At 55.3% G+C, this 25,486-nt stretch overlaps 2 protein-coding genes across 9 annotated transcripts in view; one reads left to right on the forward strand and one right to left on the reverse strand.

The window, feature by feature from the left end:
* Window positions 1-11,100, forward strand: part of VWA2 (von Willebrand factor A domain containing 2) — a 46,797-nt gene extending 35,697 nt beyond the window's left edge. For all 4 annotated transcript variants that reach the window (XM_047702525.1, XM_047702527.1, XM_047702524.1 and 1 more), the window contains 6 exons: window positions 815-870; window positions 3,397-3,504; window positions 4,505-5,077; window positions 6,266-6,817; window positions 7,365-7,490; window positions 8,321-11,100. In XM_047702525.1, the coding sequence (XP_047558481.1) occupies window positions 815-870; window positions 3,397-3,504; window positions 4,505-5,077; window positions 6,266-6,817; window positions 7,365-7,490; window positions 8,321-8,436 (1,531 nt within the window). In that variant the 3' untranslated portion in view covers window positions 8,437-11,100. The remainder of the gene's footprint in view (window positions 1-814; window positions 871-3,396; window positions 3,505-4,504; window positions 5,078-6,265; window positions 6,818-7,364; window positions 7,491-8,320) is intronic.
* Window positions 11,101-12,045: 945 nt separating this feature from the next.
* AFAP1L2 (actin filament associated protein 1 like 2) overlaps window positions 12,046-25,486 on the reverse strand; it is a 95,533-nt gene continuing 82,092 nt past the window's right edge. For 4 of the 5 annotated variants that reach the window (XM_047702523.1, XM_047702520.1, XM_047702518.1 and 1 more), the window contains 12 exons: window positions 24,783-24,872; window positions 23,372-23,456; window positions 22,468-22,572; window positions 20,222-20,433; window positions 17,951-18,096; window positions 16,955-17,066; window positions 16,093-16,332; window positions 15,834-16,011; window positions 15,375-15,530; window positions 13,382-13,575; window positions 13,138-13,260; window positions 12,046-12,267 (listed from right to left, as the gene is read on the reverse strand). In XM_047702523.1, the coding sequence (XP_047558479.1) occupies window positions 12,241-12,267; window positions 13,138-13,260; window positions 13,382-13,575; window positions 15,375-15,530; window positions 15,834-16,011; window positions 16,093-16,332; window positions 16,955-17,066; window positions 17,951-18,096; window positions 20,222-20,433; window positions 22,468-22,572; window positions 23,372-23,456; window positions 24,783-24,872 (1,668 nt within the window). In that variant the 3' untranslated portion in view covers window positions 12,046-12,240. The remainder of the gene's footprint in view (window positions 12,268-13,137; window positions 13,261-13,381; window positions 13,576-15,374; window positions 15,531-15,833; window positions 16,012-16,092; window positions 16,333-16,954; window positions 17,067-17,950; window positions 18,097-20,221; window positions 20,434-22,467; window positions 22,573-23,371; window positions 23,457-24,782; window positions 24,873-25,486) is intronic. The other variant, XM_047702519.1, reaches the window with a different exon arrangement.

Here is a 25,486-nt window from a genome sequence, read left to right on the forward strand (position 1 = left end):
GTGCCACAGAGAGAAAGAATGAAGTGGTGGGTCAGGGTAGGGGTGGGGAGGTGGTGGTTGGGAGCAGGGTTGTAATTTTAAATAGAGCAAGGAAGGCCTTGCACAGAGTCCAGACCTGAGGGAGCCTGGGCACATCCAGGCAAAGTCCTGTGGCCAATCCCCGCTCCAACAACGCCGATTTCCCATGCAGGCTGGAGGGGGGGCGCGGGGCGTCCACAGAGCTTTGTGGGCTAGGCCTTGCGGTTTTACGAAGTTACTAGGAGGAGATGTGGACAGAGAGATTTCTCTTTAATGAGCTGGCAGCTTGGCAAACTTCTGATTGCAGCACCTTGAGTTTTGTAATTGACTTGGCTCTTATCCCAAGTGGATGTTCTGCTCCAGGAAAGACTCTGCCCTAGAGGTGAGCCTAATTAGCCTGCCCCAGTGGTGGGGAGCCTGGGGGTGTCACACAGCCAGAATCCACTTGTCTAATTCCCACTGCTTTCCCGCTCCGCCCCCCTTGGTGCTAGCCCTGGAAAGGAATTCATAATAGAAAGCTCTTCTCATAGTTCAGAGTTTTGAACGCAGAGTATTTCCAAATTCTGACATGATAGCCAATTTACGTTTTAAAAAAATTGATTCTGGGTAGTTTGAAACATTCCCCACTCTGTGTGCAACTTAAAGCTGGGGTAGAATCAAAGAAAACAGGGTGGTCTTTCTTGACCCCTATCTGCATAGGAATCTTCTATCAGCTTTTAGCATTTCAAATAACATTCCAGGTTTCGGCCTTCCTGTTAAACATTTGATCTCCATCATTTGCTCCCTTGGGTTATAGCTGGAAGAGAGTGTACCGAAGCCACCGTTCCACCTGCTACAGGACCACGTGCCCAGGTACAGTCTGCCTCTTGGATTCTCTAGCTCTTTCTGGGCCCTGGGACTCGGCTGGCTTCCAAAGGGGCGTTTGCACTCCTGGGGCAGAGGGCAAGTTTGGGAACCAGCTCTGGGGTTGAGAGACAGGCATTTCAGAGGCAGAAGAGCACGCTTGTGCCGCACTCAGTCCTCTTTTGCTCAGTGGTGTTTTTCACTAAGAACGGAGTGAAAACTTTGGAATCGCCTTCCTTAACCAGTGCCCCTTGCATTGACAAGAGGCAGAGAAGGGCATGCGTTGAGCACCAGCTTTGCAGGTAGAAAGCCTCACATGCAGCACCAAACTCCAGACCAGATACGTAAGCCTCAGTTTCCCCCTCTATAAAACAGGGGTAATGGTCATCCTGTGTCTGGAATACCCATTTCCCTGCTCCGTATGACAGCGGGCATCATAATTGGGATCCTAGGGAAGATTGAGTAGGTAATGTCCACGGAAGTATTGGCTTCATTCAACCTGTTCCCCAGGGGGCCTCCCTGTTCCTCACCAAGGGGTCCAGTGCACCCCACGGACCTGAGAGCAGAGAAATTACACTCAAGCATGTTGACATCAGTCCCTTATGGATTTGCTTCTCCCAAGGAGGCAGGGAGCATGTCTCCTGGATCCTTCCTGTCCCTGGGTTTGGTGATATCCTCAGCATCCTGTTTTAAAGTTCTCACATCGCTGGCTTCTGAAAGGCAGGAGACACTGAAAGTTCAGTTTTTGCTCAGAAATTAAAGTTTGAGCACTAAGGCTTTGGAGCCACAGTGACCAGGGGCTGCATCTGAATCTTCCCCTTTCTAGCTGTCTGGTCTTCACGGGACTTCTAGTCCTTGAGCTCCAGCTCCCCCGTCTGAAGTGAGGGGGGCCTTTACAGGACTCATCAGGCAGTGAAACGAGATCGTACACGTGTGGCACTTAGTGGGGTGCCTAGCGCAGAAGAGCGGCTCAGTTAAAGGCCCATGTCTGTGCTGCTGTTGAGCCCCCTGGTCGTTTCCATGGTACTCCCGGGGCAGAATGGCAGCCCAGGCATTCTCCATGAGCCTTGATAATCCCTATCTTCAAAAAGCAGACACTTTGGTTTCAGTGACGTGATCCCCAAGTTATATATTAACATTTTCATGTAGAAAGGCCAGAAATCTCCACTTCCACTGGTAGCCATACAGCTAGTTAGGAAGCCCTGTGAATATAAGACACACGAATTCATGAATCTCCTGCCTGTTCTCCGAAACTCTATGAGGGAGGGCGTGTGGTATTATCTGCATTTTATAGTAATTGATACGAAGCTCAGATAGGATCACAGATAGGACACTTCAGACATGAACTGTGGCTCCCTGGGTAAAATACCCCATTTAAAAGAGTTGTGGCCCAGCATTTGGACCTCATATCCAAAACCAAATATTGTCTTTACCTGTTATGGAGCACTGGCTGCCTGCCAGGCTTTGTGCTCAGACTTTCCGTGGATTAGTTCATGTAATCCTCACAGCAACACTGTGGAACAAGTCCTCATCCTTTTTAGTGGAAGATACTGGGGCTTGCCCCGGCTAATTAAGGTGCCCAGGTAAGCAGAGGCCATATTCATTGGCTCCAGGAGCCAAAGGCTCCCTGTTTGGCTGTGCCAGCCTGCAGAAGCCGTTAAGAACCACCATGGAGAACCTGGGGAACGGCACCTTCCACACTGCAGTTTTCCCCCCGCATCTCATGACACCTGCTTGGGGCCATGATGCTACTGAGATCTTCATCCTTAGGGAGCCTGGGTCCAGTACCAGTTCATTGTCATGGCCACCCAGAGCTCTTCTAGGCCTCCTCGGCAGGCAGGGGTGATGATAAAGGCCCATCATGCAGTTTCCTAGGGCTGCCAGAGCCAAGGACCGCAGACTGGGGGCTTAAACAACAGAAATTTACTTTCTCACAGTTCTGGAGGCTGGCGAACAAGATCAAGGAGTCGGCAGGTTCTGTTTCTTTCGAGGCCTCTCTGCTTGGCTTACGATGGTCGTCTGCTCCTGGGATCCTCACGTGGCTTTCCTTCCGTGCACCTTGCTGGGGTCTCTCCCTCTTCTTATAAGTCAGACTGGGTTAGAGCCCATCCTATGACCTCATTTAACCTTAAGGAGCCTTTAAAGACTCTTTAAAGTCCTTCTTTCCAAATGCAGTCACATTCCAAGGTCCTGAGGGTTAGGACTAATATATATGGATTTGGAGGGATGCAATTCAGGCCATAACAGCCCAGGGGCCATTGGCACATCCCCTGCGAGCCTCTGGTTCACGCAGGCCTGATGGAGCCCACCACGGTGTGTCCTTTGTACCCACACCCAGCCCCTCCTTTGCGTACCTCACTCACTTCCTGTCCTGTCTTTGCCCCAGGTGCTCTGGCTAGGTCCCTAGTGGTCCTGGGGGATGGAGGGAGCTGGGCCCTGGTGGGGCAGGGGGCCTGCTGGACTCACAGCTCTGATCAGATCCCTTCATGCATCTGAGCTGATGTGCTAGGCTCTTAATGGGCATCTCTCCGATAGGCGCTTGTGACTCGCAGCCCTGCCAGAATGGAGGCACGTGTATTCCAGAAGGACTGGACAAGTACCACTGCCTCTGCCCACCGGCCTTCGGAGGGGAGGCTAACTGCGGTACGTAGCACGGGACTGTTGGGGAGCAGCGGAGCCTGGGCTCCCCCTGTCCACTTCCCACTTCTTAGCTACTAGACAGAAATGGGCCCTTGGATTTCAGAGCCACCTACTTTGCAAGCACACCACTGACCTGATGTTCCATGTGAACTAGCCTCTGAGTGCTCTGTGAGTAGGTGACTGCTGGGGCTGCCCGGGGTAGGACAGCAGCTCCCGGTTTACTGGCCCCAGAGTGGGCCACTGCCCTACCCCCGTATGTTGATGGGCCCCGTTGCTGACCCCAGTCGGACTCTGAGGCCTGGTTCTGGGCAGAGTCTCATCTCCCCTCTCACAGGAAAAGGAGCAAGGGGCCTAAACCCTTTTTGGTTTTAAAGGTATGAGATGAAGATTACAGTACACTCTACCCTATAGGGTTGTGAAGAGTTTTAAATAAGGTAGATGTAAAGTGCTTTGTAATGATGCTTGACACATAGCAGGAGCTTGTTAAACAATAACTTTTTAATATATATACATTTATTACTATGAATTTTTAAGTAATTATCTAAAAAAAATCCAGTGCTGGGTCAACTGTATACGGAAGAACCAAAACTTGACCCCCTACCTCGCAAGCTACCCACAAACCGGTGCCAGCTGGGTCATAGATCTAAATACAAAAGCTAAAGATATGCTTCCTTCCTTCTGGAAGGAAACAGAGGAGCCTATCTTCATGACTTGAGGCAGACAAAGATTTCTCAAAGAGAACACAAGAAGCAGGAACCATAAGGGAGGAAAGCTCTAGATTACATTTAAAATTTTTAAAAAGTGGTCAAATGGGAGACCCAGGAGGCAGAGCTGTGTCTCGCCCTAACTTGTTGAGGTGCTCCCCAGCCCCTGCCCCCTCAGTGTCTCTGCCCTGACTCACTCCTGCCGGGGAGGGGGGCTGGGTGCCTCGAGACGGGTGGGATGGTGACCCGCATGCTCCCAGTGGCTGTAGTGTGACCGCGGGCTGCTGTGATCCTGGCAGCCCCAAAGCTGAGCCTGGAGTGCAGGATCGACGTCCTCTTCCTGCTGGCCAGCTCAGCAGGCACCACCCCCGAGGGCTTCCTGCGGGCCAAGGCCTTCGTGAAGCGGTTTGTGCAGGTGTCGCTGAGCGAGGACTCCCGGACCCGTGTGGGTGTGGCCTGGTACAGCGGGGAGCTGGTGATGGCAGTGCCTGTGGGCGAGTACCGGGACGTGCCGGCCCTGCTCCAGAGCCTGGACAGCCTTCCCTTCGGAGGCGGCGCCACCCTGACGGGCAGTGCCTTGCGGCAGGCAGCGGAGCAGGGCTTTGGGAGTGCCGCCAGGACGGGCCAGGACCGTCTGCGCAGGGTGCTGGTCCTGCTCACCGAGTCACCGTCCCAGGACGAGGTGGCTGGCCCCGCGCGGCAGGCGAGGGCCCGAGAACTGCTTCTGCTGGGAGTGGGCACCGAGGCCGTGCGGGCGGAGCTAGAGGAGATCACCGGCAGCCGGAAGCACGTCCTGGTCTACACCGGCCCCCAGGACCTGTTCCGCCGAATCCCTGAGCTGCAGGGGAAGCTGTGTGGCCGGCCGCGGCCAGGTGAGGTCCCCGCACCCCGCGGTAGTGGTGCTTCTCTTGTAAGAGGTTAACGAGGTATGTTTGTCGGAATTAATGACCCCGTACGGATGCAACTTCATTTGCTAAGGACCCAAGCCCTAGTTCAGAGTTCCTTAGTTTTTACTTAGTGACCTTTTGTGCTTCCAAGAATTCTGTCTCGGACCCTACATTACAGGTAGTCGTCGTGTCTTCTCAGGCTCCTCGTGGTGGCCGCTGCTCAGATGTGCTTGTGCCTGAGCGGTTTCTAAAAACCAGTGAATCTGATCCACTTACTCCATGCCTAATCCTTCCCCCTGGCTCCCCTCTGCCTTGGAAGAAAAGCTGAGGCCCTTGCACTGGCTTCCGAGCGTGCCCTGCGGCTGGTCCTTCAGGCCTCTGTACAGCCCCGTGCAAGGGGCAAGGCGGAGGAGCGGCCCCTCAGGCCCCCTCCCTGCCCTCCACGAGCTGCCCAGACCTCCACAGACCAGACTCCTCACAGAGTCCGCTTGCCGTGTGGCTCCTGCTGGTCCGTCTCACGGGACCCCGCTTCCTCCCCCATGCCCGCTCCCGGGATCTGTGATTCTGGGTTGGTTTTGTGGCTGTCTCCCCGCAGACCGTCAGCCCGGGGAGGGAGACACGGGCCCACTTTGTCCACTTGGTATAGTGGCGCCTGGAGTACAGTGCATGGCACGCGGAGAGTGCTCAGTAACAGGAGGGATGAGGGTGCGGGCGGGGAGCTGTCACAGAGGGTCCCCAGAGCTCAGGGCTGACAGATGGTAGGCGTCTGTTTCACAGTTCAGAGGTGGGTGGCCTCAGCCCACAGGGCGGCTTGGCTATCTTGGGGTTCCACCTTGAGGTCCAAGGTCACGGCTTCTCGGCCAGCAGTAAGTAGGGGGAAGGAAAGTGGAAGGCAAGTAGCCCCCTTTTGAGGACAGATTTTGGAAACTACGATTTCCAGCCACATCCAGTCAGAACCTCAGCATGTGGCCACACCTCTCTGCCAGGGAGTTGGGGAATGTGGTCGAGCCCCGCATTCACATGTCCTAATATCTTAGGAGAGGGTGGAGGGTGGCTACTGCAGGGGACAGACTGGCTGACCCGACCCAGCACGGTCCCTCTTGCTGGCCTGGTCCTGTGGAGGGGCTCTGCTGGGCACGGCCCGGCCCGGGGCTCACCGGCGCGCTCCCACAGGCTGCCAGGCCCGGTCCCTGGACCTGCTCTTCCTGTTGGACGCCTCCGTCTCCGTGGGGCCCGAGAACTTCGCCCAGATGCAGAGCTTCGTGAGAAGCCTCACGCTGCAGTTTGACGTGAACCCAGACGTGACCCAGGTCAGCCTGGTGGTGTATGGCGGCCGGGTCCGGACAGCCTTTGGGCTGGACACCCATCTCACCCGCGCTGCGGTGCTGCAGGCCACGAGCCAGGCCCCCTACCTGGGCGGCGTGGGCTCGGCGGGCACAGCCTTGCTGCATGTCTATGACAAAGTGATGACTGTCCAGAGGGGTGCCCGGCCTGGTGTCCCCAAGGCTGTGGTGCTGCTCACGGGCGGGATGGGGGCGGAGGACGCAGCGGTCCCTGTCCAGAAGCTGAGGAACAACGGCGTCTCCGTGTTGGTGGTGGGCGTGGGGCCTGTCCTGAGGGAGGCTCTGCGGAGGCTCGCAGGTCCCCGGGACTCCCTGATCCACGTGGCAAGCTACGGAGACCTGAGGTACCACCAGGATGAGCTCCTCGCATGGATATGTGCAGGTGAGTGGGGCTGTGCACGCCCTCAGTGCCCCTGGGGCGGGGCAGGGGTACTCAGCCTGAGCCCCCAGGCACGTCATCGCCAGGATGGCCAAACTTGAGAGTTTTTGCACTTCATTTGAATAGAAGACCTTGTTTGAATACCTACAGATTCCCCCAGGAATCTAAGGACCGGGGTTGACTCTGACCTGTAGTGAATGACAGAGCTAGGAACATAGGCAGTCAGGCCACCCGGCCCCAGGGCATCCTTTTGCCAGTGACCTCCTTCCTGCCTTTTTTAAAAGTGTATCCGTCCCAGTAAACACTGCTGCGTGCCCAGCGCACGGAGAGGGAGAGAGTCCCTGCGTGCGGCAGGAGAGCTGGTGGAAGTTGGGTCTCTGACCAGCCGTGCGGTGTGGGCCACCCACCCTGTGTTGACCTCCGCCCTACTGCTTAAGGGCCCACAGAAACACGGAGATGTGTGGCCTCACCTCTGTCCTGGGCTTCCTGAGAGGAGGGGGTCTTTGCGGCTGACCCAGGCTGGGCCCTCTGGGCATGTTCTCCCTTGCAGAAGCCAGGCGGCCGGTCAGCCTGTGCAAGCCCAGCCCGTGCCTGCACGAGGGCACCTGCATCCTGTGGAACGGGAGCTACCGCTGCGAGTGCCGGGATGGCTGGCAGGGCCCTCACTGCGGGAACCGTAAGTGCAGTGCTCGCGCTGCCTGTGGGTGCTGGGTGGGGGTCACTTGAGCCCTGCTTGGCCCTTGGGACTCAGCGGAATCAGGGGCGAGGGCGTTGGCTCAGCGGAGGGCCTCCTGCAATGGTTTGTTCCTTCTCGCCCAAAACATGCGGTGGGGGCCACTGGCGTCCCAGGCGCTGTTCCTGGTGCAGGGACATAGCGGTGAAGAGTGAGCAGCTCAGCCCTCCTGGAGCTCCCCTGCCGGTGGAGAGACGGGCAGTGAATAAGCACAGCTCACAGGGTGTCGGCGCCAGGCTCAGTCGAGAAAACAGCAGCTGGGAGGAGGGTGTCCAGGGAGGCCTGGGTTGGGAGCACAGTGGAGGTGGAGAGGCAGGAAGGCAGGACGTGGGCACAGAGCGGGGGAGGCCATTGGGAGGTCATTCTCAAGCATTTCTCTCTGCTCAGGAAACTGGGAGGAATGGCCATCCACCGAGGGAGGACTGGGGAGGCACTGGTGATTGGAGCAGAGCACAGTCACAGCCTAGGAGAGAGGTCTGGACGAGACAGCCAGCCATGCCGGGCAGCATTACAAGCCCACTGGGGCTCCCGCACTTGAATTTCAAGTTAGAGGAGCCAAGCGACTAGCAGCAGATGGCCCCTTGAAGCCTTGGGCTCAGGTAGCCTGAGGCCGGGGAGCAGACCTGAAGGGCCGTCAGCTAGGGCCTCTCTGGTCTGGCCCTGCTGCTTGGGCTGGGGAGCAAGGGAGACAAGTGTCGGGGCCCACAGGCTGCCCACTGGGGAGAAGAGGACTCAGACACTCCTCCTGTCCTCAAGGTACGCCTCTCTCCCAGGGTCCTTGCGAGGAGATGCCCCCAAGGCACGAGGCTCCCACCCAGAGCCTGCAGAAGGGCAGCAGCCCTACCCCTCCCAGCAGCCACCCAGAAGGCCCGGGCGCCCCGGGCGCTGAGAGCACGCCTGCAGCTGCCTGTCTCCTGGGGTCCTCAGAGCATCTGCCTCCAGCTCCACAGGGAACCCTCCCACCCATGTCCCTCAGCCCCAGGAAGAGCTGTCCTGACTGCGGACTGTGCTGCTTAGGGACACAGCAGCAGCCAGTTCGGCCACTACCAAAGCTGTCGAAGCGTCTTGATGTGTAAGTAAATACTGACTTTCCGTCCCTGGGTGTGCCCTGGTGTCCTCTGCCAGCTTCCCCCTGAGGAGAAACAAAGGAGCTTGGAGAAGGTCAATGTCCTGTTTGAAGCTCCCTTTGCCCTCAACAAACGCTAAATGTTATTGGGATGGTACCGCTGAGGAGGAGGCCTGCACTGCAGTATCCTTGGGACCACCGGAGCCATGGCATTTCGAGACTGAAAAACTGTCTTTTCCCAGAGATGTCCAAGTGCATTTGCTTTTAGTTTGAGAAGGGGCTGGAGTGGCATTTGTGACCAGATCTATGCGTGGCAAAGACCTAGAAAGACTCCAGACTGAAACGTGACGGTGAACCAGCTTGTTTGACTATGGGAGAGGAGCTGAGCGTGCAGACCACCCTGGTCTCCAGGGGCCGGGTGACGTTGGCACCGGGCCTGAGCTACATTCCCTTGGAGGGGCTTCCTTGGGAGGTTACTTAGTGGGGGCTAATTGGGCAGTGCTTATTGCTTGTCCTTTCTTGGTAGGACAAGGAGGAGTGGAATTCTTAACAAATATGACCTAAAGAAACTTAGAGGGTACGGGCTTTTTGAAGCATCAAACTTATGCTGTTTAGGTGGTTTTGCTTTCCATGTCCAGTTTTGAAAGGACTATTTCGAGAAACGATGTTGGTTATTTAATGGAACCCATGTGGCAAGAGGGCTCCGCGGGCGTATGTTTCTGGCAAACTAGGTACTCAGCCCCACAGTCTTCAGGAAACACTTCTTCCCCTTGGTTGTGTGGTTGGGATTTGGGTTTTCAGTAGAAAGCTTTGCAGAGCTGGGACCTAAGTCCAGACACTTTGTCCTGACTTTTCTTTTTAATGTTAATAATGTAACTGTTTTGCATGCAAATGTTCAAGGCTACTTTGATTTAAAGTGCAGGGAGAGGTCATCAGATGGTGTTGTTAGACATCACAAAGGAACGGTCATTTTCATTCCCATTATTACCTTTGCTGTGGTAGCAGCGGCATCAGGGTAGGGTCACGTGTACACCTGGCAGGTGCTGAGAGGTGATGTCAAAGAACTTAAATGAACCAACCGTCTTCAAATTGACAGCAGGTTCATCATTTTGTAGTGTGAGCGCCTTGTCCGGGTCAGGGCTAATGTGTGGCTGGCCCATTTGAATTGCTTCAACTTAAAAAAAAAAAAAACAACAGAGCCATGGGCTCTGGGCTTACACATTAAAGGCTATTTCTAGTTTTAGGTCCCAGCCCTCAAGCCTTTTTTTTTCAACCTTTTCTAGGGAAGGTGTCACTGAATAGTTCAACCCTCTCCGTGCCCCAGTAGTGGCAGAGGGAATTCCTTTCTTTTAAAAGAAACTGGCCTTTAAGCACATAGTAATAGGGTTTCCTTGGAAAAATTTAAACAGTGCAGATAGATCATCAGTCTTTTGTTTTCTGCATGATCCCAATTCCAGCCAAGCTGGATGCTCTAATCCTAAGAGTTAATTCTCTTTTCTAGAACGATATTTATAAATAATCAGACTCATCCCTTCCTTTTGATGTTTATACGAGTACTTTTGTCTAGGACCTCTGAAATAATGTATTTAAAAGCTCTGGTGTCTGTTTCTGGACCTGAAGGGATCTTCCATCATTCTATGTTACTTTCTGTGGTTGACTTTATCAGGTTAGAAATACTTTATTAGGAGTGTTGAGATGATCTTTTTTACATTTAATCTGATCATATCATAAATGGCCCATTAGTATATTTTCAGTTCTTGAATCACCTTTGCTTCCTTGGATAAACATGATGTGGTCGTGACGCATGATTCTTTAAACACTGTCGAATTTCGCTTGCCAATATTAAGGTATTTTTCATCTTTGTCCAAAAAATGAGAGTTGATTTTTCTTCTGTGATTTGTGCTGGATATTTGGTACCATGACTATGCTAACTTTATAAAATGGAAAATGCATATTCAAACTAAAGGCGTTTTTTAAAAATTCTATTTAATTTTGCCTCAGGTTATTTTTTGTTTCAGTCATTTCAATGAGCCAGATTTTGTTTTAAGTAACATTCATGCATGGAACTTTCTTAATTATTCCTTAGGCAACCCTCCAAGTATTGGTACATTTCTCTCCCCCCAACAATCATGTAGGGGTGTGTTTCACTTCTAGGAGGGCCAGGTTCCAGCCACTTATCTGCAGAAACTGATCACAGGTGTTTCCTTTGTGTTATCCTAGGGAAATCCTCTTCCAGGCATACCTCTGGGCGTGAGTTAAGGAGGCTTAAAGTCTCCTGCTAAGATCGCACCTTGCAGTTCTACTAGTTTTTACTGCACATGTTTTGAACGTCAGTGTGTTTTCCCCTTAAGGTCGACATCTACCAGGCACTGCCCCAGGCCATTCCATGAACTACAAGAAAACCCCAAAATACAGGTAACGTTTTATTAAAAAAAAAAAAATAAATAAATCGAACTCAACACTTGGTAAAGGACACCAAGTGTATATGACAAAGGAAATAAATGCCCTGGGATTAGGAAGACAACAGAAATCGAGAGACCTTTAGTTCTCAGGAACCAGTGTTAGAGAATGCTGATTGACAACCCCCAGAAACGAGGCAGGAACGGCAGATGAAATGTTTCAATCAGTGTTAAAAACAAAACAAAACACTGCATCAGGAGAAAAGACACAAAGAACAGCACTGCCAATTCTAGGAGGAGGACAGTGTCAACCTGAAACAGAATTCACCATGTTTTTCTTGGAAGGCGCCTGGACATTAAGCAGAACTTAAAAGAACTTCTCCCCGAAAAATGGCCCAGCCACAGGACTGCATCTGTAAACGCCAGGTGATCTTTCCTCCTATGGTAATGTAAAAAGTCAGACCTCAAAAAGATCCTTCTAAATCTGAAAAAGACACTTTTTGCTGTTCTAAATTACAGGATTATGAACTTTTTTTCTCCCCTATATAATACAGTATCATTTAAAATTTTATTTAAAAGCAATTGATTCAGGCCTGCTTTAGGCTGGAAAAAAGTCCTTAATTTAGTGGGGACAGCACATCATCTTGGTCCCAAATATTCTCACCGTTACTGTTTCTCAAGATGCAGGTCATGGATGGCTTCACGCAGGTGGTCGCGATGCTGTTTAAAGCCACAGAAAACAGAGTCAGACCTGCTCATGTTGGAGAGAAGTCGGAGCTTGGACGAGAGATGGCTGGAGTTGAGGTCTCCTCGGTCACCCAAGCCACATGACCAGTGGAACAGGGTCCTGCTGCCTTGATTTCTTTTCCACCAAAGTCCCACCATCAGATGCTTTTCACTACTTAAAAAGCTTGATAAAGCAGTTGATGAGATCGTCAAAGAAAAAACACAGAAGACCCCTAAATACAGCAATGTCTTGCTTCCATCCAGTAGCAGTTAGGTCCCCAGAGCAGCCCTCTATTTTGTTGTTGTATTATTTCCTTTGGCTCTGAAAACGGACAGAGCCTCCTCTGAGCCACGCTCTCCGCCCAGAGGACCACAGTCCTTCCTTCTCCTTCAGAGCAGACTCGCCTCTTGACAGAGTCGCTGCTTTCATGAAGACTTTAATGAAGTAGGATTGTCACCAAGGTCCGTGATGGCAGGAGAGTCTTTAGATGAAGCTTGTCTCCTAACTTGTTCCTTTCTTCTCCCATTCCTAGAGTACCATTCAAATACCAGCACCCCCCCCCCCCCAAAAAAGAAGAAAGTTAGTTTTCCTCTGTAGCAACCTCCATCTACATAGAAACAGCGTTAAGGAGAAATACTTTTCTGAAGCGTAGAAGCATTTCAGAATAGAGATGCCAGTTACGTTCAACCCTTGTCTATTTCCGATCTGGGGCACCTGCTAAGAGGATTCAGAGGTCGTGGCCCAGCAGAGCTTGCTGGGACTGCTCTGCCACACGGGCCACAGCAGGGAGGGGGCGGCAGCTCAAAGGCTCGCCTGGGGTTAGCCTCCAGTCATTGGTGCTGGGGGCTTCACACTCTCTCAAGCAGGAGGACAGAAACCAGGAGCAGAGTTTCCCCGGAACAAAGGCTGCCCTCGGCATGTTCTTTACAGTGCAAAGGAGGAAAAGATTGACAACACTTTCCATCTAGCCCCCAGGGGGAACCCAGGAAGGCCTTCTGTCTGTTCACACCTTACCAAGCCTTCACCACCATTTGGCTGGGGGGCTTGAGGCAAATCCTTTCACCTCTCTGAATCTGTTTCTTTTGTTTTAATGGTGGAAGGCCTTTAGAATCACTGACTTTCTGATTTGAAAACTGGCCAGTCACAGCCTGTCTCTGAACTTAGGGAATCACCCCGGCCTCTACAGATATTCCAGCGGGGGATGGTTGCAGGATCCGGTGTCCCCGGGCGGACTGGTAAGAACGCTGGACCCCGCGGCTCACGCCTTTCTGGTTGGCCAGAGCCCTCTCAGAGCTGGTGCCAGAAGCAGGGGAGTGTTTCCCGGGCCAGAAGAGGGGGCCCCACCTTAGCGACAGTTTTGCCTGGTGGCCCTGAAGGAGACTGGGTGTGACCGCTTACCTTGGCTTTCTGGAGGACAGTGCCTTTGCCCGTGACCATGACCGAAAGAGGCCTGTTCTTGAGGGCTGTTGCCGAGTTGACGGGGGTACAGTCTGGGGCGGGGGTGGGGGTGGCGGCTTTGGGCTGTAGCGGTAAGAGGAGAGCAAGGCCTGAGCGGAGGGCCGGTCATGGGACCCCCTCCCCCCAGCCCCACCCCAGGCGGCGCTGCAGGTGGCACAGAGGCACCCCGACTCCTGCCACTTACCCGAGGGCTCACGTTCTCCAAGTGTGTGGTGTCCACAGTGGTGCCCAGCGTCACAGGCCCGGCTTCCGCCTTCTTCAGGTTGTCCTTCACCTCCACGATGTTGAGCTCAAGATCCACACGCCTTCTCTCCTCGACCCGGCACTCCTCGTCGATCTCCTTCAGCCTCTGCTCCAGGCTGGCCAGGGCGCCCTTGTCTGTGGGGGGAATTCAGCTGGCTGCAGGCAACGGCACCCCGGCTGGGTGTGGACCACAGCTCTGGCTCCCCCACACTCAGAGCTGGGTCCTGCGTTAGCATTCTGCAAAGGCTGGTACACACTCTGGGGGAAGAGAGCTCTGCCTTCACCAGAGAGCATGGGTCTGAGGTATAAAACCTTCTGGTAGGTTCTTCAGGGCTCTCAGTGGTTTTGATATCTGCTGTTGTTGCAGCAACCCGCAAGGAGAGAGCAGCTTTAGTAATGACCCTTGGAGAATGGCTATGCTGTTTCCACCTGCCCCACTGAGTTCCTGCAATCCTTCCGGCACTCCAGGCCCCCCTAAGCTGACCGGGAGTGGTGGTCCTCAGTTCTGGCATTTCCTCAGTCCTGTTTTATTCTCACCTGCAGTCCTCAGGTTGGTACCAGAGCACCAGAATTGATGGCTCAGGAAACTAGAGCAGAGCCACATGGCACCGCGGTTTCCCCTAGCCGTGAGCTCCGGGCCAGCAGCCACTGCCATGATGTATGCCCTCTTTCCAAGCCTAGGGTGAGCCCTCACCTGTCAGCCCCTGTCCGAGGACAAGTAGGCACAGGGCCCGATGGTAAAGAAAACTTTGCAGAGAATAAGCTGAGAAGATGTCATTGATGGTTTTGGAACCGGGGTCCTATTTTCGTGGTCGGTATCCATACTTTAAGAATTACTTTCTTTTGCTCTGGTGAGTTATTAGCTTAGGATTTCAGGGCTGCTTTGCCAGGAGAATGAACTCTAGTGGAAGTTTCTCCTCTCCTGCCCAGAGACTCCATACAGGAGGGAAAGGGCTGGGGCTCCCTGGCTCTATGTCACCACCCAGGTCCCACTCCAGGTTTGCAAGGACCGTCATAGATGAGCCTCTGGTCATGCTTGTCCCAGCTCTGCAGTCTCGGCTGGGCAGAAAGGAAACCCAGCTTCCATCAGAAAGCAGATTAGTGGTTGCCTAGGGAACGGGATGGTGGAATGGGACCACTAATGAGTATGGGCAGTGAGATGTTCTGAGGTGTCTGGTGCTGGTGGCACAGAGCCAGGAAAATTCTAAAAACCATGGCGTCGTACAGTGTAGATGGGGCAGCCATCTGATCTGTGACTTGTATCTCAATAAAGCTGTTCTAGAACAAAGAAAGCAGGTGACTCTGGTGGAGGAAGGTGAGGGGGGCACAGTCATGTTCGTGGCTTCCCAAGAATCAGCCGGGGTTTGTCCCCAAACCTGCCTCCCACACTTGCACTTGTGGGTGTGACTCTGCAATGCGAGATGGACTCTGAAAATGGGGCAGGTGTTTCAGGGGTCCCCTAAGAGGTAAGTTTCTTCGAGGAGATGGCTGCTGAGTGACAGGGGAAAGATTGGAAGATGAGCTACAAGGACTCGGACTTCCTTTGCACGTGTCAGGAAAGGGGACCCGGGCCAGCCGGCAGATGGCCTGTGTCTCAGGCAAAGGCCTCGGTACCACGTTTGAAGAGGGGACATGTTTAGGTGAAAATAAAACAGTGATGTCTACATGTGTGATTTTTAGAGACTTCCTCCTCTGACCGGTTTTGTTCGCTATCTACCATCCTGCTGACAGCAGGTCAGAGGGTCTCTGTACGGAAGAGCCGCATTTCAGACAGGACGTAGGGGAGGACAGGGCAGGGGAGCTCCCCCCCACCGCCGCACTGCAGGCGGATGGGGGCCAAGGCTCATGGGCCGCCCGCAGGGCCACAAATCCGGTTTCTTCCCATGGAGAGGCCAAGCTCTCTGCCTGACCTCTCCACCTGGGAGGCCCCTTACCTGTGCATGTTAACATGGTCTCTCTCAGCTCCCGTTTCTCTTTCCGGAGCTGAGCTAGGTGCCCCCGGATTTCTTCTTTCTTCTTCTCCAGCCTCTCCTTTTCCTCTGTGTACCGCTTCACCTCCGCCTCTGTCCTATTCTTGCCAAGTTTGATCTCTATGGACCCAGAGAAGAGTAGCCCCAGGTCAGCCAGGCTGGGACACATTCCACCCCCTCCCCCTTCCCCCACCCCCACAGGCTCAGACACAACCCAAGGCTCTGGTAGTGGCTCAGAGCTGAATACCAGGCCAGCCTGGCAGGGACGGATGAGGAAAACGGGCCCACACTTTCTTTGCTGTGTGACCTTGAGCAAGTCCCTTCACCTCTCTCCACCTCTACTTCTGAGTCTGAAAGGGCGGGAACTGGACTAACTTCTCCAAGCCATTTCCAGAACATGCAACTCTTATCTAGCTCAGGCACCTGCACTGGCCACCCTCAACCTCTCCTTCATAGGTGGGCTGGCTCCGGTTGGGGTGACGGCCGCCGTGTCGGGGCAGCTCGACGGGAAGGAGATTTTCTGCTGCTCAGTCTGGATTTTGACTGTCGTGGTTCTCCGGGAAGTCTCCTCGGGCTCTGGACTCTCCTGCCGCAGAGTCTGCTTTGGGGGAAACAAACGCGGCTCAGCCAGTCCAGGCGTCGCGAAGGCGAGGCCGGCTTTCCTGTGTGGGGAGGGCCTTACCTGCAGCTCGGGGTTCTCTGGAGACTCTACCAGGGGCTCATCGGGGGCAGGGCCCGGGTCTGCAGGGAGAGTCTTGGCAGGAGGGTCCGGCTGGGGTGGCGGTGGGGACTGGGCCCGAGACTGTGCACCACTGGAACTGTGCAGAAAGGACTTGACAGGTGTGAGGTCCAGGTAGACTCGGTCGGGAGGGGACTCGCTCAGAGCATCTGTCCCAGGGGCAGCTTCCTCTGGCATTTCCGCCTGCGGAGGAGAGTCGGGGGGCTGTCACTATCGCCTCTGACCCCTGCGCTGTGGAGGGGGCGCCAGACCTGCCTCTTGTCCCTGCCCCATTGCTGGGGTTCACAGGGACCCACCTCCTGGGGAAGCTTCTACTGAGCTGGACTTAAAAGGCCAGGGTATGAGTCCTGGGTTTACCATCCAGGAGGTGGGAGGCCCAGGACATCATATTTATTGTTCCTGAATCTCATTTCTTGATCTGTAGAGAAGAGACTAGTGCACATCCTTATGGGGGCCGTTAGGATTAAATGGGACGATCCACACAAGCCCTCACTATAGCACAGGGTTCGGTGTCCAGTAAACGGAACCTGCCATCGCTATGATTGCCCACCATCAGTGTGGGCCTCACAGGTTAATGGTGTCGCTCTTCCCAATCCCGACACCTCTCCTCCCACCCTCCCACTGCCACGGCGGTTCCCTAGGCCAGGTGCACCGCACACAAGATGGCCTCGTTGCACTAGGTTCCTGCACCCTGCAGGGGACTTGGAATCCGCCCATCTTAGGGACAATCTGCTGGTCTCTGGCATTAAGGTTTGGTGGGAGGAGGACAGGACAGCCCAGGTCGCTTCCCAGCCTGGGTCCTTACCACAGCCGTCAGCTCTGACGTCTCCACGTCATCGTACAACATCTCCTGACGGTCCTGTCTGGGCAGGCCGTCGATGTAAGTGTTCGGCTCTGAGAACTTTCTCTGCATCAGTCTGGAAGCCCCGGCGAGACACAGCGAGAGGGGTTTGATGAGAGGGTGGTGAAAGCCACCAGTCTCAAAGGATTCATGACGACGCGAGGTATGTCAGGAACCGCAGGCTGTGCAGGGGACCTGGGCCCTGGCATCGACCTCGATTTCAACTCCTGTATTTAGGGATATCTCCTCCCTCTCTTCCCAGGCCCTTCTTACTGGAACTCCCCATTCTGAAATTCTCTTCCAGGAAAACAAACTTCCTTGCCCCCATAGCTCTCCTCTCTAGATCCTACTGCCTTCCCACCCGGACTCCTCCCTTTTAGGACCTTCTTCCAACCATGAAATCCTTTCTCATGTCTTCATCGTCACGATGCCCTTGGGCAGCCCAGCCACATCCCCATTTTTGGACACAGGAAAGCCGATCCCACTGCGGCAGCTCGGCCAGCTTCCCTGACAGCTCCCCAAACCACCCTGATCCAGGAGTGCTTCTCCCAGAGCCCCATCTGCTTGCCTGGAGAGCAGAAGTACCGACCCTGCTGATTTCAGAGTGGGCCAGGACTTCAGGGGGAAGCCAGGAGAAAGCGCTCCATTGGCAGCAAAGAAAGGGGATGGTCAGGAGAGGCACAACCTGCCATAAGGAGCTGGAGAGTGCCCACGCAGGCCAAAGGTGCTGTGCGTCCCCCCCACCCCGCCCCACCCCAGGCCTGACTCCGCTCCTCACTGTTCTCGGGCCCCGTTTCCCACTCCTGGATAGAACAGGGCTGACCCTGGGTTCTCAGCTGCCACCCTGCCCAACGGAACAGGCCACGGGAGGGGTTGGGGGGGGGTTGTCAGCCTGGGCCCATGTCGGGAAGCATGGCTGGGAAGGGAGGGTGCGATGCCACAGAGCCCCTGAACACTCACAGCAGAGAGGTTTTGGCCGCACTCACGATACAGGACACCCTGTCGGCGTCCACGTAGTCATAGGTGAATTCTTCCGGGTCTGTCTTAGAGCCTGACTCAGAGAGCAGGAGGCCCAGCCAGTGGCCCATTTCCTCAGAAGACTTGGCCTGGAGGAGACCGAGAGGGATGACGTGAGAGCGGAGGGTGCCCAGCCCTCCCGGCCAGGCCAGCAGCGCCCCCGCCCAGGTGCCCAGGCCTCACTGTCACTAGCTTATCTCGTCCCTGTGCCACCAAACATTTCCTGCTACCTTGGATAGCTTGGCGCCCCCCTCGGTGACGCTGTGGACATCTGCCCAAGGACCATCCGTGGTTCATAGACATGTGGGTCTAGAAGGCTAATGAGCCCCGAGAGCAGGCATTGGAGGGGGACACCTCTATTTTATAAACTACCATGAGGCAGTCTAATCACCCTAATCTGTAAATACAAGACCAGAACCCTAAGAAATAACAAGATTCAAATTCGTTTTTGTTGACAGTTTCAATAAAGTCAGCGTCAGGATAAAGGGCATGTTCAACACCCAACACCAGCTCGGCTGGCTCTCGTGAATAACGAGGTAAATCCCGGGGAAGCTGGAGTCCAACTTCCTCCAGCGGACTGTGCGGTCAAAGCAAACACATACGCTGGGGAGCTGTTAAAACACCAACACTGTTTCTTGCCTTTTTAATGAGAAAACACTGGGAATCCTATAAAGACCTCAGGTTTACTTGCTCGAGGACCAAGAGCCACCCCACTGGCATGACACGACTCAGCTGAATGGCTGATCCCTCTGCGTTCCTCCCAGAGAGGCTGCTGGGAGCAGGGCTGGACATCGAGCTGCTTTTTGTCTGCCCTTCCCTTTCCAGTGGGCGTTTCCATCCGCTTTGCGTGGGCACCCTTAGCTCCAGCCACCACCCTCTCTGCTCTGGGAAACTGTGGCGGCTCGCTTACCAGTCTCAGTGTGTCCCTTCTGGTGGCCCTTCCATCCCTTTCCCTGCCCAGCAGCTGGAGGAAACATCTTGCAATCCCAAGCTCAGCATGCCACCGTCCCCTGAAGCCCTCCATGGTGTCCCCTTGCTCTGAGGACTGATCCTGCCAGCCTCCTTGTGCACACCCCCTGCCCCTAGCTCGTGGGGCTTTCCCACAGTGCACAGCACCCACCCCACGGCTTTCCAGCAGCTGTAACTAAGTTACCCACCGGGTGATTCGTTGAGTAGCATATCACACTCTCTCTAGAAGCCAAGTCCAGTGACTGCACATCTGTCTCCTTTACCACATTATTATACTGGGTCAGTAGCTGTCAACAGGACAGCTGGATGGGTGGGGGGGCGATCAAGCTGGTCCCGGGGGTCCTCCTCCAGGGAGCAACTGGGATGTGGAGCTTTTAGCCACCAGAGGGCAGTATTGGAGCACAATTTGGAGAAAGACTCCGGAGAAAGGACCAGGTGAACATGGGTGAGCCCGGGAGGGTGCTTCCCTGCGTGCCTAGATCTCTGGCTCAGCTCAATGCAAGGCATTAGGTCACCTCTTTTTTTTTTTTTTTTTTTTTTTAAAGATTTTATTTATTTATTTGACAGAGAGAAATCACAAGTAGGCAGAGAGGCAGGCAGAGAGAGAGGAGGAAGCAGGCTCCCCGCTGAACAGAAAGCCCGATGTGGGACTCGATCCCAGGACCCTGAGATTATGACCTGAGCCGAAGGCAGCGGCTTAACTCACTGAGCCACCCAGGTGCCCCTAGGTCACCTCTTATTTTCATAAATGTAACATCACATCAAACAGAGGGTGGGGAGTGGGAGAAACCTCATTGTGTCACAAACTGCATTCTTCCCCCAGATAAGCCCTAACAAACAATTGTCTCTATGTACAGGGCCCCATCTGGTGATACACAAACCAAATCAAACCCACTGTGAATCCCCAGAAGGTTTTTCAAGCAGCTCAGGGAGTTATAAATACTCCTCCTGCCCCCAGTGCAGGAAGTAGCTCATTGTCCCTTTCCTATAACACAACTGCTCTGAGGTCAGAAAGGGAATGGAAATTTTTTTAAAAATGCAAAGAAGTAAAATTCGAGGGAGTAAAAACAAACAAACAAAAAACCAAAACCACGCAGGGCTACACAGCCTCTCAATGGTAGGATGGCGGTCCAAGAAGCACAGCCGGCAGCCTGGAGGCCAGGACCCGGCCTCGCCCCTGCCCCTGGCCTCCCCCCCATCCCCCCCACCACGCCGTCCCCGGCCTCCCCACCAGGCCAGCAGTACCTCCAGCTTGGCCACCTCCTCGCCACGGTGGAGGATGCGGAAGGAGTATAGGTGGTCAGGGCTTGGGTCTGGGACCACCTCACAGCCCACCAGGCTGAGGGGCTGCTGGGCCACCTTGCTCCGGTTCCGGTCCTGGTAGAAATGCATGTGACCGTCCCTGACAGAGCACCAGCGTGACTTCCACTGGCTGTTCACCAGCACGTTTAGGTAACCTGTCAGAGAGGGGACAAGCGCGTCCATGGCTGCCATTGGGCCTCCCAGGATCTCCCCCAGAATCTCCATTCCCAGACCCATCAGGCTTTGCCCGAGCAGCCCTCTCACCTCAAGGAGGCCGGGAATCCAGCCCGGTCTTTGCCCTGCCTGTGTGTGCGTGGCCAGACCCCTGGAAAGCAGACTTCACAGCTCTGCTGTGTGGGGGACCACGTCCGGCCCAAGGGGAGGGAGGTGTGCGGTTGGCTAGAGCAGGCTGGCTGGGTATGCTGCAGGACGAGGCTCCCCGGCCTCACACCCTGCTGGCAGAAGCTCTCCCCGCCCCTGGTCACTTGGGCCACGTGCAGGAAGGTCCCCAGCCCAGGTTGCCCCACCACTGGTGCCGTCAGCTCGCTGGGCTCTACAGCCTTAGCCTCCTCGGCGCCCCTGACAGACGGTCCTTCCGTCACCCAGTCACTTGGCCTCAGCCTACAAATTCCTCTTCCCCTTGCCCGGCTCCCTCTCTTCGTCCCAAACTCCGATAGCCTTGCTTGACCCTCCCTCGGTCCTGCACGCCTTGCTCTGCCTCCCTCCGGAACTCCCGGATCCCAGAACAGTGAGGCCTGCTTCCATGTCAGCCGCCCCCAGCGGACACTGAGCTTCTCCAGGGCAGGAACCTGCCACCCTCCCCTCCAGGGCCCAGGGTTCAAAGTCACGCGATGGGTCACAGTGCATGGCCACGTTCCCACCCACCCAGTGCTGGGCCTACAGTGGGGATCATAAGTTTCTCAGAGCCACACGAATAGCAGCACTGGAGAATTCAAGCCCAGGACCTAGGAATGCTGGCTCACCCAGGCAAGGGCCTCACTTGCCCATCACAGTTCTCTGGACTGAGAACTCTGCGTCAAGAAAGCAGGGAGTACAGAGGGTAGGTCTTGGGAAGGAGAGTAACGATGTTCTCCATCACCCTTCCCTAGCCACAGGGGACAGGAGCATGCTTCTCTGCTGGAGACTTCGGCAATAATCCAGCTCCATCTCCCAGCGACTCCCTGAGACCAGCTTTCTGTGCCAACCACTATGCCCCCCCGGGCTGCAGGCAGGGGCTGGCAGAGCAGGTCACGACCCTGGTCTCCTGGCCAGAGAAGCAAGGGGCCCCACAAGTGAGGCCCCATCTGCTGACTTCCCATGCCACCCCCAACCCTGCCAGTCTCAAAAACCAGAACTGGACTGGGACTCAGGGAAGGAGCCCAGGGCTGGGACACAAGTACTACGAGGAAAAGGAAAAGGCCTAAAGGAGGATAGTAGCAGCCTTCGGGCCCCAGGAAGAGCCAGAGCAACGAGTCCCAGATTGGGAGCCTGGACAGAGGCTCCCTCCGGATATTTTGTGGGACAGGCCTCTGTTTCCTCAAGACAGAATGAGGGGAGTAGAGATGACCTCAGTGAGCCTAGGAGCACCCAGACACACCCTCTGTACCAGCAACGTGGGCTTCTGTCATCCCCTTAATGGGTCTTACTGTCCCCATGTCTGAGTCCTAGCTCCTGCCCGGGGATGCCACGTCAGCCCGTTCAGCTCCTGCCCAACTGTCGGGACTCAGGTCCAGGAAGCCCCCTCCGACCTCAGAGCAGGAAAGGTTCTTTCTGTCCCCGAGTCCTTACAGCTACTGCAATGACACAGCGTGTGGCTTCGGCATATGAAGCTGCACTTGGCCTGTGGGCTCTCGGGACTGTGTTCCCCCTCTGCCCGGTCCCCATTCCCGGGCGCTGCTTGCTGTGTTCCTTCAAGACCGATCAAACGAACAGAGCTGCCAGAGGAGCACCGGGAGGACCAGTCACGCGCACCAAGGATCCAGCACTGCAGCGAGACCGAGGCTGGTGCGCGTCACGAGCCACCCAAGGGGACGGCAGACAGAGGCGGGAGCTGCAGGGCGGCTTTCCCTAAGATGCTTCCAGCAAGAGCTCCCACCTCTAGAGGCCCGCACAGTCTGAGCTGCCTTCCTGGAGCCAGGCTCCCACCCCGGGGTTAGCCCGCGGGTGCCACAGGCGGCTGCGGGTCTTACTGGATGTCTCGAGGGACCTGTCTGGAGGCTCCAGCGAGGTAGATTTCTTCCTGCCCAGATTCATTAGGTTGCTCAGCTTCAGGCCGGGAGAAGACTTCTTTTTGACTGTCGAGAGGAGAGAAAAAGCTGTCAGCAGGGCCCACAGCCCGCTGACCCACCACGACGACAAGCGGGAATAGCACGCCCATTCCCGCAGCCTCTGCCCCTCCCTTTTGTGCACGCGCACACATGTACACACATGTGCATGCACGTGCACACACATCGGCTCCCCAGACCAGGAGCCACAGACAGAGCCAGGAATCCCTGGAATCACACACTCAAGAGGGAAACACCAACTCATTTTTTTTTTTTTTTTTGTTAAAGATAATTTCTATTTTTTAAAAAAAGATTTATTTGAGAGAGAGAGAGAGGGCGGGAGCAAAATAGCACAGGCAGGAAGGGCAGAGGGAGAGAGGGAGAATCCCAAGCAGATTTCCCACTGAGCAGGGAGCCCAACGCAGGGCTTGATCCCACGACCCTGAGGTCATGACCTGAACCCAGACCATGAGCTGGAGGCTCAACCGACTGAGCCAGCCCGGCGCCCCACACAGCCGATGTCAGCTCTGGAGCACCTCCACTGACTGTACTGGCTCTAAGCGACTGGGTCCAGGGTCCGCAAACAAGAAGACACGCAAGACTATTCTACCCCCCGGCAATTCATAAAACTTGACCTCAATTTGCCCATCTCCCCCTTTCTCTTGGCTTTATCAGCTGTATTATTTCCAAGCGGTTTATAAGTTGGAGTCATGTTGCAAGCAGCCGTTAAAACCCATCAGTGCTGAGCCCGAGCCCGACAGCCACGTCTCACAGCCCGGGACGCCAACCCCCCGCCCAAGCCGAGGCTGCCGGCCGCAAACGCTGGTACCATCTTTGGCCTCTGGGACCTCAGTGTGGCCTTCTATGGAGCTTCCGTATTCCGGGGCTGACAGGTACTTCTCCGTTATATCTAACTGCAGAAAAGAGGGAGACAAGTGGGTGATCTTGTCTGGGAACGGTTACCTCAGGGATCACAACATACGGGAAACTCAGAGCGTTAACAGATGTAGGCCGGTGGTCACTGCAGAGTCCGGGTCCCTGATGGCCTGTCAGCCAGGCTTCCCTTGGGCTCTCTGGAGGACCTGCCTTCGCCTTCCCTTTCCCAGCCCCATCCTGGAGACGACCCTCTTCTTTGGGCCACCACACATCTGAGTACACAAGTTCTCAAGATGCCTGCTCAGCCTGCTGGGAGAGCAACCCTGTGGCCAGCCCGGGGGAGGGGGTGCTTAGAGTTCTCATCCCTATTGGAGCTGACCGCCGGGCTGGGAACCACCCAGGCATGAGGGAAGCTTTCAAGAACTGACGGCACGACACACACATCAGGCTCCCGAGAAAGGCCCGCTTGTCTACACAGGGTCAGACCGAGATTGGAGCCCTGGCTGGAGCACTCTCCATCCAGACCAGGTGCCCCACTTATAAGCCCTTCTGGGCCCTGCTGTGCATGTGTTTAAATAGGAATAATATCCCCGTCTACACCCCCCAGGGCTGTTAGGGTACTTAGGAGTTTCTAGAAGGGCGTGGGGGCTGCTGTTAGAAGGGGAAGCACTCAGAAAGTTCCAACCTAGCTTCTCTCAGAAAACGACTTCGCCCAGACCTCCGGGAAACAGGCGGAGGGACTCCCAGCCAACAGGCCTGGGCTGAGGCGGGGGCTCAAGGATGGCTAGACCTGGCCAGGGAACTCTGTGAGGGAGGACCTGTGCCTTCTGGACTCCCTGCTTGAGATATCTTGGGACCCTCTGCCTTCTTCCCTGCCAGGGCCAGGGAGCCCAGGGTGAGGCCCAGGGACGCTCTGCTCCGTGCACTCCCAGGCTTCAGAGTACCTGTTTACAGATACTTGGGACCTGGAATGTGAAGCTATAGGTGACAGCCTTCCTTTTCACGAGCACCCGGCCCCCCAGCTCCAGGCAAATGAGCAACAGAGCCCTTTAGTTGGAATCAACATGGGGGCAGTTCTCCTAGCCCTGAAGCTTTACCAGGAGTCAGTGCAAAAGAAAGGCCTCCTACCATGAATTTCTCTGTGTAAGAATGGGGGGCATGCTGACCTCGGTTCAATAAAGCTTCCTGCACCCGAGCAAGAGTATCAAAGTCAGCTTTTCTGCCTGAAGCTATTGGCCTTATCCAAGCTTTGTACGTCTCTTACTCACGGGGCTGGTGCAAAGCAAAGATCTCCATCTCATACTTCTAATTTTTACAGAGAAGGCAGAGAATTGAACTCCCTTCCAGGCAGGATAGAGGCTTACCTTCTGACAGTTCAGGCGCTGGACATCTGGGCTGTACTGGTTTCCGTCGGACGCTCCTTCTAAAGGCAGGCCACTCACCTCCTGGATGACCTGAAGGGAGACGGAAGCCATCCGCGGAGGTTTTTCAGCCTGGACCACAGCCAGACCTTGCGAGAGCCCCTTGGGGTCAGGGCACGTGGTGGAGGTGAGAGAGGGGATGCCCGCTTGCCGAGGAACAGCGACTCTCCCTCCCCCGCCGCAGCACCTGGCTGGGGACTGGGCAGGCTGCTGGGAGGAGGCTTGTTCCCTTGGCCCCCTCTCCTGCAGACCCCCACATGTTCTGGGGGTGGGCAGGGCGGGGCAGGGGGATGCTTTACAGCAAAGCTGGAAGATGGCCGGAGCTTCCAGCCCTCAGCTCTGCGAGGCCCCTCCGTGCCCTCATCCTGGGTGGGGAAGGCTGCTCAGCTGTGGGTATGATGAAGATAGCATTTGCCAAAGCCCCCCCGCCCCAGCTTTTCGGGGCCGTGGAGTCTGCTGCGGAGAGCCTCCCGCTGCTCCAGAAGCGGGGCTCCCACCCCACACTACTCCAGAAGAGCCTTTTCACCGGCACCCAGGGGCCTAGGCTGGGGGCCCACGGGTCAGAGGATGCTCTGGCCACACTGGGCAGAGGGCAACCACCTTGGGCAGCCACACACACTGCCCATCTGGAGCCCGCTGGACCCTCC

This window comes from Lutra lutra, chromosome 14 (assembly GCF_902655055.1).
Source record: "Lutra lutra chromosome 14, mLutLut1.2, whole genome shotgun sequence".
Taxonomy (NCBI): domain Eukaryota; kingdom Metazoa; phylum Chordata; class Mammalia; order Carnivora; family Mustelidae; genus Lutra; species Lutra lutra.